This window comes from Urocampus carinirostris, chromosome 12 (assembly GCF_059441175.1).
Source record: "Urocampus carinirostris isolate Australia breed hairy pipefish chromosome 12, RoL_Ucar_1.0, whole genome shotgun sequence".
NCBI lineage: Eukaryota > Metazoa > Chordata > Actinopteri > Syngnathiformes > Syngnathidae > Urocampus > Urocampus carinirostris.
The window spans coordinates 27,550,444-27,566,830 of NC_142360.1; the positions used below are offsets into that span (position 1 = coordinate 27,550,444).

General features: G+C 38.4%; 2 protein-coding genes and 1 pseudogene across 2 annotated transcripts in view; 1 reads left to right on the forward strand and 2 right to left on the reverse strand.

Moving 5' to 3' along the window:
* The window catches only part of nek1 (NIMA-related kinase 1), a 50,524-nt gene that overhangs the window by 27,584 nt on the left and 6,553 nt on the right, over positions 1-16,387 (reverse strand). Inside the window, exons 8-15 of the mRNA XM_088349886.1 lie at positions 15,844-15,898; positions 6,189-6,389; positions 6,047-6,119; positions 5,465-5,598; positions 3,642-3,698; positions 3,411-3,470; positions 3,283-3,327; positions 687-764 (exon numbers count right to left, since the gene is read on the reverse strand). Coding sequence (XP_088206012.1) covers positions 687-764; positions 3,283-3,327; positions 3,411-3,470; positions 3,642-3,698; positions 5,465-5,598; positions 6,047-6,119; positions 6,189-6,389; positions 15,844-15,898 — 703 coding nt within the window. The remainder of the gene's footprint in view (positions 1-686; positions 765-3,282; positions 3,328-3,410; positions 3,471-3,641; positions 3,699-5,464; positions 5,599-6,046; positions 6,120-6,188; positions 6,390-15,843; positions 15,899-16,387) is intronic.
* LOC148355392 (U2 spliceosomal RNA) lies at positions 8,108-8,252 on the forward strand (annotated as a pseudogene).
* Positions 10,103-14,007, reverse strand: LOC148355393 (uncharacterized). Its single transcript, XM_088349870.1, has 2 exons — positions 13,417-14,007; positions 10,103-12,617 (listed from the first exon to the last, which is right to left on the reverse strand). The coding sequence occupies exons 1-2, from the start codon at positions 13,855-13,857 to the stop codon at positions 10,620-10,622; spliced, it is 2,439 nt and encodes an 812-aa protein (XP_088205996.1). The 5' UTR covers positions 13,858-14,007; the 3' UTR covers positions 10,103-10,619.

A 16,387-nucleotide genomic window follows, 5' to 3' on the forward strand; every position in this document is an offset into this window, starting at 1 on the left:
GGAGAGCTTTTAAACCACTTCGGCGCCTAAAAAATTGAAAAATGAAAGACCGTATCTAAAACCAGAGAATGGCAACGGGAATGTGCAACCAGTATTGTGAAAGAGTGCCGACACACTCACTGTACTAGACTGCTGTCATAAAACACCGTTGTCCACACCAGGTTAGACAAAAAAAAATTCTGATCGAGGCATCAAATTGTTGTTGTTTCAGCAATATTTCATATAATAAGCAAAACAAAAATAAAAGCGCTCTTACACTAACATCATGTTGATTCAGGCACAGCAGCACTAGAAAATTTAGTCCACAGACTGGAGTAAAAACTTTTTGTTTTTTGTGTCAGTTCTCATTGCTCGCTATACAGATCACATGCAGCTATGTGAGGTCATGGTTATGTTTCCGCGACAACTGTATTACACCGTGGATTTAACTGTATTATCATCATGGTCATATAGAAACCACAAACAAAAAAGGCCGAACTTGGACCTGGCGATGAAAATATTGTCCGACACCAAATCTCTTGGTGCTACAGAAAATTTTGGGTTCCACTGGTTTAGCTGATGACAGTCCGTGGAAAGTCACAATAAATTACGAAGTACAATACAAAATTTCTGTTTAATTATATACTTTCCGTTGAAAAACAAACAAACCTTTTGTAAACTATACATCAGGATTAATAAAAGAGTACCTTCCTCTCTGGACTTCCAACAGTAGACATCAAGTCATTTTTCCATCCTTGCTCCCTTGCCTGGTTAATCCGAATAATCTGAAAGATTACATATTCTAAATGACTGATCGTAAATATTTAACACAAAAAGCAAGTGTGGATTTTGTGCTCGTAGCAGAATCAGTTATAAAAGATTCAATGCCAAGTGAAATGTTTAATTGATAAACATTCAAACAAATTCTAAAAACACATTACATTTTGAAAGCACAACAGCTGATCAAGTAATAGGAATGAAAGTATAACATATTACACAATCATCCAAATGAACTGGATGGATGCAACAACTTTATAAATTCTCATATGGAAAAGCATTTGGGTTTTTAGGAGTATAAAAATGGAAAGTACTTAATATTTTACAAAATCACAATTTTTATGCACGCAATCTACTTATAAAAGTACTAGGCTACATTACAGATATTCATAGATTTACACGCATCTAAAAAGAGGCTATAAATGTTTATTTTTATTTCTATTGAGTATTCGTGATTAATATAAAATGTACCTTTTATATTCGCATATGCCAGTACTGAAATACAGAAAATAATTAAATAGAAGTGTTCTCTGTAACTACCAGAGTTTACTTTGATGGCACATTGGATTCAATCAGCTAGCTAATTACAGTTAGGGCAGAAACTGCTCCGAGTCGGCTTAAAGCACAATTCAAAATGGTGATAATTTCTAGTGGAACACTCCTAGGACTTTACGATCTCAAAATGGGTTGTCTCAATTATAAGAGGAGGCGAATAAAGGTGGCAAAGGATTGTGGAACAAGACAAAAAAATATATGTATATTTTGTATATTGCAATTTATTGGCTTGAGCATGGAAAACTATTTGTATGCATATGGTTTTTATTTCAAGGGCTCGAAGACAAGTTCTTTTGAATTTTTCATTGGGAATCCGTTGTAGGCAATGACTGATTTCTGAAACCCATGGACGTCATCAGTGCGTTTCCTTTGTAATGGTCTTTAATGATTCTCTTGAGTTGTTGAGTTATCTTGAGCAAAGAAAATACATACACAATTGGTTTAAGATCTGGTGAGCGCTTGGTCTCTGCAGAATATTCTACTTGCTTTAAAAAAAATAAAAAAATAAATTAATAAATAAATAAAGGTTTGCTTTTGCAGCATGTTTTGTATTAATTTCTTCTTACATGCAGGCAATATTTTCTCCTTGGGTTGAATCCTTCATATTTAGTCGAATACATTTTTTCATAGTAAGAGATATTGATATGCCTACTTTCTGGTGGGTGTTCTTCACTTGATACCAGAGCTTACCAAGTTTACCAGTATGTTTATATTTCCCCACAATGTACATTGATGTTGATTTGGCCACCTCTAACATATTTGTTACCTCAAAAGATTTAGGCTAAAAACCTGTGACTCCCGCTTCTCCTCAAGTTTACTTGTTACTATGGAAGAACGGGCTTAGCATTACTGACCACCTGAAATCAATCGTGGGAGGAAATTACCCAAATATATCTGTTTGTTTTGTATGGTTTTATGGAATGAATATTGTTACAGAAAGCTCTGTGAGACAAGGAAAAGCACAGAGGCGCAGGAGAGGTGGCTGCGTGCAAGACGAGGAAGAAAAAACGAGCGAATTTCAATACTGTTGTAAGTAGTTTTAATGTTACGAATTCGAAGTGAGTGAAATTAGGACCAAAAAAACCCACACAGACACCAAAAAAAAAAAAAAAAATGGAATCAGCAGACCAGCCCGTGTGTCGTTTCGTACCAGGCCGCACAGAAAGAGAATAAAGTTTTCCTGGATTTGTTTGTCCTGCATTTATACATGTTTTTTTTATTAAGGAGAAGGCATTTTCAGATGGGTAGGTTCTTAAAAAAAGCAATGATGATTATTGCCAAACCCTACTTCAAGATTAAAAGAATGGCAGCAATATCATCTTCATACTTTTGATTGTCCAGTTTAAAACACTCTTTCAAATGTTTTACTAACCTTTTGTTTTAATGGCTGCAAATGTAGTGATAAGTAGAAATGTGATAAGATTTATATTAAAAGCAGTTTATTTTTGGTAATTCTTACATAATTTATCATTTGTACAAACATGGTGCAGAGTTCAACTAAAACTGATAGTGTCTTAAGAAATTGAAGGGGATTTCCTACAAAATGTTGTCAAAGTTGTCATTTGTAGGTGAAACAACTGGAAAGGTAAAGAGAAAATAAAATAGTGCAAGTTGAAGTGTACCTGTCACCTACCTTGTTGAATCATTCTGAATAATTATTAATCATTACAAATCAGTTCTCACATAAAATGCCAGTAAGAGAGAAACTGTAATTGATAAATTAACGAAATAAAAATTCTTGTTTCAGAAGTGTTGTGCCCTGAAGTTGCTCTCTGCCGCAAAAAGGTTGCAGACACTAAAACACATTTTCCAATAGTGTAGTTGTATTGGCCGCAAATCATTTTATATTCATTGAAGTTTTGAAAATGTCAAACAATTACAGTATTTAAATCTATTATTACCTGTTTATGACCGGTCACAATCTTAACCAGACCTACTCGTATACGGTACATATGATCCTCATTTGTTTACCTTTTCCTTTTCATACCGCTTCATTTGCTCAGCTTTCACCAACATCTGAAACAAAAGTACTAAACTTCATGTTTTCCAGCAACAGTACAACTATGTATTACAATAGCTATGCTTAAAGTGATAGTCACCTGCTCTTGCTGTTTCTTTTCTTTATCGATCAGGTCCATTCTTCTTTTCTTGATCATTTCCTGCCGTATATTATAGTCCTCAAATAATGTCAGCAAAAAAAACTCAAGCTAGAAGAACAACTCTAAGTACTATCATAAACTTAAAAGGATAATACCTTCCTAAAAAACACTCTCCAAACGTAATTGGGTGAGGTCTAAATGTGTTCAAAATACACAACCTTAAATATGTACCTTTTTTTGTCTGTCCACTTCCCCTTGACTTACTCTTCTGCTGATGGCTGCCGGACCCTGAACATATAACACACACACAAATCCAAAAATTAAGGAATTAAAAAAAACAAAAAACAAACAAAAAAAAAAACAGATGTAGATACATGGGAATGATCGGTCTGCAAATATTCAGATAAGGCAGGGAGTTGGCAGATGACTGCCCGCGGGCCATATGCAGTCTGCCAGGCTTTTTCATCTGACCCGTCGAATGAAAATGTCACGATTACTGATGTAACTCAGCTGTGCCCGCTCATTTGGCGCCACCCGCCGCGAGTTCTGATTGGCTCCCTGTCACTATTTGAACTCAATCCTGTCCATCCCCTGTTGTCAGTCCGTCTGCGAACCTCAGTGAATATTAGGAAAGCCTTTTTCGACCCCGACTCCCAAGTGTCCCGTTTTTGCTCCCGTCTGTCTCCGGCTACGACCCGTTTTGATCCTGACCACATCTGCTCTCCCGTCCTGGCGTACAACCCGTTTCTGACCCCGACCACGTTTTTGCTCTCCTGTCCCGGCTATCAACCTGTCTTTCTGTCCTTGACACTGCCAGCGCTCGCTACGGAAGATCCACTTCCGTGTTCGGATCACATTCAGAGTACGAAAGCGACTTGATTCCCGCGCCTAGCGAACTCCGGATCGTGGGCGCAGACCTTCCTCTTTCCTTTAATAAAACTTGTGAGAAACGTAACGCAATTGGGTCCTGTTTCCATCCTGGTCTCTGACCGAAAATGATCAAAATTTAACAATAAAATAATAGTGAATAAAGTACAATTAATAACTTTGTCCCTATCGTCCTTTTGTGTGTCGAGAACCATGATACTACCACAGAGCACAAAAAAAAAAATACCACAGAACTAAATATCAAATTTGCTTTAAAAAAAAAAATGGAACCCAGTATATTATAATTTCATTCTGAAAACGAAATGTATATACATATATATATATATATATATATATATACACACACACACACACTAGAAAATACTACTACAGAAATACTACAAATACTAAAAAAGTACTACTGTGGAAATACTAGAAGGATACCCCTACAGTAATATTATAATAGGAAAAAGCACAACAAAAATACAGAAATATTACAACAGAAATACTACAAAATTGTTAAAAAAAAAAAACGACAAAAATACTACTATGGAAATACTACAAAGATACTGTACTACAGAAATACTAAGATACCCCTACAGTAATATTATAATAAAAAAGTACAAAAAACACTGAAATATTACAACAGAAATACTACAAATCTATTAACGTAATACTACAAAAGTACTACTATGGAAATACTACAAAGATACTGTACTACAGAAATACTAGGATACCCCTACAGTAATATTATAATAGAAAAAAAGAGTACAACAAAAATACAGAAATAACAGAAATACTACTACAATAACACAACTACAGTAATACTACAGATATAATAGAAATATTCTACAGGGGAAACACTAAAACAATACAATTACATTAACAGTACAAAAATAAATATCAAATATAATTCTTAAAACTAGAACCAAATATATGATTTGTCTTGAATTGTCAGCATTTCAAAACCAAATTGATGAAAAAAAATCTATCTGAAATTTAAAAATGAAGAAATATTAAATGTAAATGCCTGCATGAGTATTTAGTCATAAATAAAAACATTGTATAGGTCTCTACCCCTAACCCTAACCCATTGGTCAAATATTTTAACCCAACGCAGCCCACGACTCCAAATGGTTGCCCAACCCTGAGATAGGGTATCACATTTTGAAATGAAGCTTCCAGACCTGTTTTTGTTTCCTGTCAGCAGGTTTTCTGGTTACTGACACCTTCCTTGAGGTTAGGAGCACTCCGTATTTGCATGCTGGTTTGGTAACCTTAGTGGCAGAAGATGTTTCGGAACCATGGGCAGAACGTTTGCCTAGTCACACATCAAAATTGATAAAAAAAATAATGATCAGGTAGTGCTTACAGAAAATTTCATTCAATAATGTTTTTTTCAGAGGCATTTATCCTCAGTAGTATAATAATTTTATGACATTAAAATCAAGCACGGGGGTTTACAGGGAAGAGGGCCTAAACTCAAATTTAAAAAAAAATCCTACTTTTGGTATTCTTTTTCTTATGTGACAATGATTTTGAATATTTATAGTATTCACTATAAATGAATATGACAGGGCGCATGCAAATACAAGCAAAAACTCATATATTCTTTTCCACCCTGCTAAAATTGTGTTGGGTCAAAGGGAAAATAAACAATTAAGAACAAAATGAATAATAATTTTGCCCACATGGAAAAGTATTGCCAATACAGTGTGTTGAAAAAAAACCAAACAGTACCTCCACCAAAATTAGGCTTGTGTACTTACCCGCAAAACCTGGATGTGCACCAAATTTACACTGGTTTTGAACGGATGTGAGGCGGGATTCCTGAGGATTGAGCTAAACAAAGAAGGAGTAAAACATTTCATACCTGCAGCCAAGCTTTGATTTATTCAGATTTACACTTACCTTTGGTGTGAAGAACCTTTGGACCCTCCAAGAGAGAAAAGGTTTTTCCAATATGCCCCTGACTGATGGTCTTTCTCTGGGGTTGTGTTTGAACAATTGTCCCAAAAGAGACCGTAATTCTTGAGAGTAGTGAACAGACACGGGATTATATGAGCCGCGGATGATCTTCAAGACTAGGTTCTTCATATTTCCAGCCTCAAACTGGAATGATACACATGAAACATAGTTATCATTTATATATACACTTTGCCCTTTTTCTGTGAAATACAAAAATGGTTCAAAATGTAGATAAACTCGTGCTATGAAAAGAAGACCCCATGGAATGGAATTAAGTGTTCCCTTGCTCATTTGTTGTTCACTAGAACAAACATTTTCAATAGTTGCCAACATGCGACTGTAGATTTAATAGCGGACGTTGTGGATTCCCTTTTCCAAGAGCAAGTGTGCTTCGTTCAAGCTCAGACCACCACCCCTAATCATCTGGAATCACTGGCGATAGGTATTTTCCTTTTGGTGTCAGGTAGCTGAGGACACTTTTGAAATAAAAAGGAACCAAGGCAAAGGTGAAGTGTATCGAACATGAGAAAACTTTGGCGCGTTGTCGCTAAAATCCTCATGTGTGCAAGGCACAGGGGAAACAGCAAGCTGCTCTGTTACCACAGCACATGCGCATTAAATACAAAACATTCCAGATGCCCTTCTGGGTGGATTAATACGGAATTTTTTTTTACGACATCATTCGTATAATTTATAACAGGAGCAAAACAGGGGCTTTGACAGTGTCCAATATTGACATTTCAACCTCTTCACCCAAAAATCAAGCATATACCTCAATCTATAAAACCAAATTGAACAGCAGGGAGCAAGGAAAACGTTTGTAGTTTTCTATTGGTATCATAGAAGTATTTGTACAGTCACTGAACAAAAGCCAAGCAAACTAATTACCGTAAATTCCGGACTATAAGCCGCTACTTTTTTCCCAAACTTTCAACCCTGCGGCTTATTCAGTGATGCGGCCAATTTATGTAATTTTTCTAAAGGCCGCCAGCGGCGCTCGAGTACAAAAGGTAAGATTTAGACTGCAACTTCTTAGCTTGTGCACAAATTAAATTAGCGTAGACATATCCTCATCATGCTAATTGCTAAAAGAAAGGCACATGACGCAACTTTCAAGCTGAACGCAATCGAGCAATCCGATATAGAAGGAAACAGAGCTACCGCACGTAAACTTTACTTTGCGAGCGTGATGCTAGCGTGATTTTGAATAAGGGAGCGTGGGACAACGTCTATATGACAAAATCTCTTTCCCATACTGAAGGAAGACGACTTTGATGACGTCAGATATAAGGAGGAAGATGAGGACGGTTTACCGTGCTTACAACAAGCACAGTATGTTTTTTTAACAGAGCTGTTTGGCGTTTTGCTACCCTTCACAGGCACGGTTTGGGATGAAAGTCATAATATTATTATTAAAGCTTTGAAAACTCTCGGTGTACCGTCTTTCTTTGTAAATATGTGTAACCATGTATAATATGTATTTGCAACTGTATATTTTTGTAATGTATTTATTTTAGAAACTTATTCTGATATGTTTTGTACGAGCAAATGAGAAAGAAGGGGCGGAGCAAACACGGGCTGACGGGAAGTGGAGCAAAGGTGAGACGTGTTTGTGGACGCGGCCGACAATAGTGGATATATATTTTTCCCACCCTTACCTTTGGAAATATACACTTTTTTCCTTGGATTACTTTCAACGGGCACCCGGACTCTGCAGGTCTGCATTAAATCTTAAGTACCGGTATCATTTTCCGTTCATTTTGCCGTCTGTGTTTTTTAGACTGTATTGGGTATGGGTTAATTTCGTGTCTGTATATTTCGGATTTGTGCACTATCTATGAAGTAACAGGCTTTGATGGTAGGTCCTTAGCTTGGCCTTGATGCTAGGTCCTTGGTCCTTAGCTTGGCCTTTTGATTTTTGCATTCCGGAGATGGAATAAGAGCTTGCTCTGTCCACTCCACGCATCGGCCCGGTATTGCAGTACCTCCGGGAACGGTGCATTCGCAATGATCGCAACAAGGCTTTAGGGCTAGGACCTTAGCTTAGCCTTTTGGCTGAGAGTAAGTGTCCCGGCTCCTAGGCTTTGTAGCATATAATGAACTGACCGATAACGGATAATGGATAATGAATAACGAAGATAGATCAATAACCCTTAAAAACCCCAATTTCGTGTTTGTATTGCGTTTTTTCAATGTGGGGCGCCTGCAGCTAATAAACAGGTGCGGCTTGTGTATGTACAAAATCGTTTTTCCTCCCGAAAAGTGGTGGGTGCGGCTTATAATCAGGTGCGCTCTAAAGTCCGGAATTTACGGTATTATTGTAAGATTTCTACCTGTTGATTCAAAAAAGCACAACTAATGAATTACTGTATCAAACTAATAAGGGGCCTGTAATCAAGTTAAAAATCAATTAGTTCAATTTATGTATACGCGTTTTAATAGTCGTCAGTTGGAAATTGCTGGTGAACAATGTGGCCAGAGGGCCATATCACTAGGGGTGGGGGTAATTTCAGAATCTTGGATGCATCGGGATTCTGACGTGAACGAATCTGAAACGATTCTTAGATATCCATTGCAGCCTGGTCATCCCGGAAGGGGGATTACCACATGCGCGGTCCCTTCTCAAGGTTTCTTCATTTTCCTCAATGTTGAGGTATTTCCTTGTCCTCATGTAGGTTATAAATCAGGGGATGGCGTCATAATAGTCTGTAATAATAGTCTGTGGTTTGCAATAACCTGTGCAGCACTTTGAGACTCTTTGTGATTAAGGGCTATACAAATAAAAATGACTTGACTTGACATCCAATTTTAGATTATTAGAATATGTCAAATAACAGAAAAGAGAACAGTTATAAGTAGGGAGGAAGTAAGAGGCCAGATTATGTTTTCATGTTTTTTTAGGAGGGCACCTGTGATTACACAGCCATAAGAAAGTGAAAAGCTTCAAATTCAAACGCATTAATGTTGAAGAAATTTGCCTTCTGCAATGTTGACTGCGGTATACAACTAGACCAAAGCGACATATGCAAGCTGTTGCACGCTGCAATATAAAACCACATGGAGGCGTTAAAGAAGGCCTCCCGAATTTTAGTTGCCGCTACGCCAGGAAGTATATCAACCAGAAGTCTGCTAACTTCATCAGAAAGTGTGTGTGCGAAGGAAGACTACCGTATTTTCCGCACTATAAGGCGCACCGGGTTATAGGGCGCACCCCGAAAAAATAGTTTTTGGTCCTATTTTTGACATACATAAGACGCACCGGATTATAAGGCGCTACAATGGGAACGTCGACAAAACAGTCTGATAGTTCAGTCCAACTTATTACCCCCTTAACATTCCCAAAACTTGCAAAGACGCAAATACGTGTCGTAGACACGTGCGGATGCGGTGTCCATACGATGTCACTCAAATGCATCGTTCCATCATTCGGAAGGTTAAAGTCTTGGGATTCAAGAAGTGCCAACCATTCCTTTGTTTCTATTTTCTTTTTCGCTCGCAACTTTACTGTGCATATGACAATAAACACTTGGAATTGAGTTTAATTTAAAAATAGACACTCTATTGCATCCATTATCTGCACCGCTTATCACAGAAACATCGAGTTCAGTCTGAAACAAGATACAGGGATAATATAAAACCCGGAGTAGCTCACCAAAGTCGTTGTGTTCATAATAATGTGCAGCCAATGTCCTCTTATATCCGTGAGTGTAGTAAATCCAGGAGAATAAAATATTTACAAATACAGTATACAGGGATGTGATTTGACCAAAGTGAAATTATCTGAAAATTAGCGGGGGGGGGGGGGGGTGATTGCTAGCTGGGGGGGGGGGGGGGGGGGGAAACCAGGTAGGACCAGGGCAGTGCCCTGGTGGGGGGAAAAGTGGGGCGAAGCCCCCCCCCGGAGCTCATGGGTTTTTTTAAGTACTTTCAATGCACTCAGATGACAAAGAAATAGACAAGACAACAGCATAAATTTTCAATGTATATTGAACTATCCCATATAAAATTACAGTTTAAGTCAACTCAAAATCAGTCACATTAAAAAACATTTCCCCAACGCCACTATCTTAATTGTAAAGAAGATGGTTCCAGTGGCAAGGGAGACCCTAGACGACCGGCATCTTTCTACAACTGCAGGCGGCTAACGGGATCCAGGTCTGTAGGAAACCGCCTCAAAGCGTGCCGCCACCAGCTTTTGGGATCACTCTTAGTCTGGACTCTACCCTTCGACCTGTTCGGCTTGGGTAACCCTACCAGGAGTACGAGACTCCCGCCGACATAGCTCTGGGGGTCATGGAGACGCGCAAAGTGCCCCACCACGATAAGGTGGTGATCCGTCGGGACACAGCTAAATCCATTCACATGACCCAAACACTACTTCCTCCTAGACTTCATTGCTTTGGAATGGGTCTTTCTAGCCTGCTTCTGTGCAGCTTTGATGGTTCTTCTTGAGGCAGCCTTGCTCATTTGGGTGTCCTGTTTCACAGCAAGTTCTGTTCGTTTTGCAGACAACATAGCTGCTTCTGCATCCTTCTCCTCCCTGTACCTTTTGGAGGATGTCCTCAGATTTAGGCACAGTATGGACTGCACAGGATCCATCAGAATGTCTTTCCTTCCAAAATGGCTGACAGAGGTGGTATTTCTTGCTCTTAGGGCATATTTTACAGTCTGGATAGAACTGTATGTGGCTATGTCCATTCTGCATGCTTTGGGGTTCAGGACATCACCCATGACACTAAAAGCCCCCTCTACTTGCGGCCCATGGAAGCAACTCATGAGAGCCTTCACCATCTTGGCCAGGGTTGGGTATCTTCCAACAGCAAAGACTTGGGCCCACCAACGATCCAGTGCAATTGCCTTCCCCTCTGAGTCCAAAGGTGTTGGCAACTCACTGTCCAACTGGTATTCTCTCACCTCGAGATCATAGTTCCCCAGCTCTGACTCATCAAGGACATTGGTGACCAACGACGACAGCTTCTTCAGTTGGTTTAAAGTTGAGCTGTGTCCTCTGGCAAGTGGGTCAATGGCAGAGGCTGCTCTCAGAAGCTTGCTGTTCATGGGCAACTTTTTCTGAAGGTACAGACCACATGCCAGATATGCTGCCTTGGCTTTGGCTTTGAACTTGAACACAACTGACGACTTGTTAGAAGAATCCATCAGTTTGCTGGTGACACCACCATAGAAAATATCATTTTCTCGGAGTTGGTTGGCTTTGTTGTTCAGTTCAATTTCTGTCAGTTTACAGCCTTGAAGGGACTCTGGCTTTAGGAAACAGGACAAGAACTTCTTGAAGAAGGACACTTGCTTGTCGTTCAGCTTGTGGATCATTGGCGTTTTCGTCTCAAAGGTGATCACATAGTTCTTCAGCAAGGGCAGAACTGCTGTGTACAGGTTGAGGGTGAGAAGCGTATCCAATCTTGTGAAGAATATCTTCTCATAGATCCTCTGCTTCCTCTTCCTTCCTTCCTCAGTCATGTTCTTTTGGCCTAAAGCTGATTGTATGTCTTTGAGTTTGGCTTTGACTTCTCTTGAAAGATCCTTCTTGTGGTAGATGGCCATGATGGTGGGAAGATAGAGTTCTTTATCTCCTCTGCCAAGAAATGCATAGTAGAAGATGGTAAAGACATCCATGAGGCGTAAGGTGGACATTGAAACATTATAGTTTGAAAGCCATCGATGGCTGACAAATCTCTCTGGCATGGTGAAGGTGATGCCTGTCAGAAAGCAAATTTCTTGAAGAGCTTCCTTCAGATCGGTTGACCACTTGAAATCGTTGAAGAGATCATTATGGAGTCCTTCAATCTTGTACTCAAATGGCTTGCAAAAATGCTTAGAGGCGTTGTGGATGTGGTGGCAGGTATCCCCATCTATGTCAAGGAGATGTGGTGCTGGTCCCTCTCGCAAACGCGTCTCAACTCCAGATTTGGAACCCCGCATCACTGCACATGAGTCCATCAACACAGACACCAAATTGCTCCAGGGAATATTGTTCTTGGTCATGAGGGCTGAGAGTTCATCAAAGAGAGATTTGCCGTCAACTTTAACAACACTCAAAGATGCTAAATGTTCCACCACAACAGACTTTGTCGACGGGGAGAAATAGCTGACGAGAACACACAGGACACGGTGTAGATTGTTGCTGGTGGACTCATCAATGTTCATTGAAAAGTGGGAGGATCTTAAGTTTGTTAAAGTCTCATCAAGCATAGTATGGGCAAGGCCATACTTTGTTTTGTAGGATGCACTGGTTCTATCCATGGACAGTCCATTCAGAGCTTTTGGATCCCTTGCCAGTTCCTTTGACAGTGTGATGAGCTTTGGGGCCATGGTGAACGGAAGAGAATTTTCGGCCAGCACTCCCAACAGCATTGCCTGAAGAATAAAAGAAATTTAACAATAATCAGTAAACAATTAAATAATTTAAATAATTATTTGAATTATAATCCAAAATGTCATGCGACCAAAGTAAATAAAAAAGGATTTAGTCTAAACTTTCATGCACATTCACATGTCAGAGTATTTATTATGGTGACAAAAAAATGTTGAAAATTAGCTACAAACCATTGGAAATAATATTTACCATGCAATAAATCATTTAATCAATCATTCTTAATACATAATGGATAACAAAAACATAAAATACCTCATGCAGCAAGCTCTGATAAAAACACAATCATGCATTCGACTAAGATCATCTCTGTAACTGCATACATCAAGACACTCAACATCTTGAAACCTAAAAAGTGCAAACATGCAGCATTCATTTGAGTTTGTGTCAATGATTAACCATGTTATTAATATTAAGTAAATTATGTACCATAATAATATCGTGGCCATTAAGAAAATCAATGGTAGAATATCATACAAGTACTTAATTTAAAAAATATAAATACTGACAATAGTTTTGATTACTATTAGGCTTAATAATATTTTTAAATTTCCTAAATCATATTTTAAATGTAATAATTTATTTCTTTAATAGCAGCGTATCCAAGTATTTGATAAATGAAAGTACAATAAGTATAGGCCCTACAGTAAAGTGTTGGTGTAATGTACACATGAAAATCTATTATTGTAATTGTTAAATATTTATGGCCATTTTTATTACGTTATAATATTTTCGAAAAAAATGGGAAAACTGTCAAATAAATTTGAAAAGTTTACCACCTACCTCAAAATTCACGACTCTATCAGCAACTGGTACAGGTTGTTGGGGTGGATCACGTCTCTTTATTACCGCTTCCGATTGTGATGTCAATAAGGGATGGAGGCCGTAAAGTTTTGGAGTTTTCGTTTGGGCACCGAAACTTCCAGCGATGGAATAATTTGTCGTTCTTGACTGGAGTTCTTTCACGTGTTTTTTGCTCTTTGCGTGACTTTCAAGAGCTTTGAAACCTCTCCCACCATAGTCGATGGTATCATGACACCAAATGCAAAGTGCTTTCCCGGCACGATCGATCTTCCGAATAAAGTCATTGAACAAATTCGTCACAGTCTTCTTTCCAACATTCGTAGATAATTCCTTCTCCAACCAGTCCCATCGAAACTTGTTTTTTACAATCTTATCAATTTCTTTAGCTCGCGGAGCATCTTTGCGTTCGATCACGGACATCTTTCTTTAAACACCCGGCAAAAACGTGTGAGAAATGAACAATGGCACACTCCTATAACAAGCGCGTTTATTGGTCAACACGAGACTTCAACCAATCGCAAGTACGTTTCATTTCAGTTACGGAAACACTCAAATGGCATGCTGTCGAGACGAAATCGTTTTTTTTTACCAATTAAAACACCGGAAATTTTAAAATTTTGTTTTTGGAGATAAAAAAAGCGGAATTCCGCGAATTAGCGGAAAAATCACATCCCTGAGTATAGTAAAAAATGCTTTCTGTATGCCGTCAGCCACGTGCTATACATATTCATCTTTTTCGGCCAATTGCAGGCTTTGTTTTGCCGTTCAAGCCAATGCCAGCCTGTAAATGATAAAAAGGATCCGCCCCTTGACCTCCAAATAACTTTAGCCAATAGTGATCAATTCAACTGATGATTGACACATCTTTTTCGGCCAATTGCAGGCTTTGTTTTGCCGTCCAAGCCAATGCCAGCCTGTAAATGATAAAAAGGATCCGCCCCTTGACCTCCGAATAACTTTAGCCAATAGTGATCGATTCAAATGATGATTGACACATTGGTTAGCCAATGAAACGCCGGTAAATAAATCCCAGCATACACCGCGTACTACTTGGCGTTGGGGCGAAAATCTAGTCGGCGGCTGCAAGTTAGTTGGAAGACTTTGCGACTTAATGTTGATCCATAAATAAGGCGCACTGTATTATAAGGCGCATGGTCAGCTTTTGAAAAAAATAAAGGCTTTTAGGTGCGCCTTATAGTGTGGAAAATACGGTACTTAATTTTAAGGTTCTGTTGGTAGTATAAAAAAATCATGCAAGGACTTGCTCCCTCATATCTTTCAGATTTAATTTCCCCGTATGTTCCGGTCCAGAGCCTTCGCTCTGAAAATGCTGCTCTACTAGTGATCCCAAGAGCCAAGAAGAGATCCGCAGGTTCGAGAGCGTTCTCCTTTTCGAGCCCCGGTGCTGTGGATTCGATCTGCAACCTTAGTGGAAATGTTTAAATCTAAGCTTAAAACACACTTCTATTCTATAGCATATGAATAACCTATATTTTATGTTGACAATATCTATGTATTATTTGCCCTCATGTAGCTTTTAGATCAGGTGATGGTGTCATAATAGTCTGTGGTTTGCAATGTGGTCTGTGCCGCCATTTGAGACTCTTTGTGATTAAGGGCTATACAAGTAAACATGACTTGACTTCTATTCTCATGTTCTCAAATAAGTGTAAATTAAGACACTGTTGAGGGCAACTGTGTTTCCACATGGACAAGGTGTGTAGACCCCATCTTACTCAAATCCTTTATTACCGTGACTGCGTTTTTGTTTTTATCATCGGTGGTTGTTGTTAGGTTTACACCTGTATTCAAAAATAAATTACAGGGGTGTTTTTGCAAAGGCTTTTAAATGCTTTAACTTTAATGATACATGCAAACCTGAATGGGAAATTTGCATACCATTTTATAAAATAAACACTGCATAAAGCAAAAAAAAAACACTTTGAGCTTCAGGTACTGAAGTAGTCATTTAGACTCAAATGAGTGGTTGATGTCAATTTTTTTTTAGTTTGCAGGTTGCATAAAAAGTAGATAAATAGAATTCAATTGAGGTTTGGTTTTTTGCTACAAATGCACAATTATTAAACACTACACGTGTTCAAATCTTACTATAATGAAATGAGGCTTAAATAATCAGAATTCTAGCCCCTGAATTGTAATCGTATCGGGAGGTACCCTAAAATTGCCACATCTACACATCACCAAGAACTCGGAGCTGACAGCCAGGTCTGCTCCACTGGTGATCACACTTAAACTCAACCAGCGGCCGGATTAGTCAATTTGCCATCTCTTGCCTCTTTTGACATTACTATTGAGGCTGTGGTGGATTTTCGTCAAAATAACACAAGGGAAGTAACAATTTTGTCAACATGTGTAGATTAACACTGTCACTGTTAGAATACTTACAGCATGCTTAAGGGTGCACATTTCATATAAGACACATCCCAGGGCCCAAATGTCACTATAAAGAAGCAAAAGAGAGAAATAACAAATATAATACAAAATAACACAATAAGAGTAGGTTAACATACATTCAAAAATAAAATTAACCCTTTTTTATTATCTTAAATAAATAAATATAAAAAAGGCAATGGTCTGCTTTGTGTTTGATTGGTTTCACCGTTCCTAACCAGATTCATCGCCTCTCTCCTTTAAGAGCCCCATTAAAGATTCAAACATTTACTAAATTGTGCCTAACACATTCACAATTGAACCTATTAGGCCTTCATTAAACATGATTTGTATTACAATTATGTTTTTAGGATAACGATTAACTTTCATCAATGCCAACCTTTATTGACATTTGCCTCAACTGTTCAGTATGTCATCACAGTCCTTGAAGTTAACGTTAAATCTCAAATCAACGGTTTTCTGATTTTGATAATATTCTATTAGCTGTTGTGTACTTTTAAGCTATGACAAATTGCAGTACAATAAAATTAGGCTGACC

Excerpts from the sequence above, each read along its gene's own strand:
- LOC148355393 (XM_088349870.1), bottom strand. The coding sequence starts at position 13,857 with ATGTCCGTGATCGAACGCAAAGATGCTCCGCGAGCTAAAGAAATTGAT. Across the intron at positions 12,618-13,416 it reads ATAGAGTCGTGAATTTTGAG|GCAATGCTGTTGGGAGTGCT; the intron begins GTAGGTGGTAAA and ends TTTATTCTTCAG.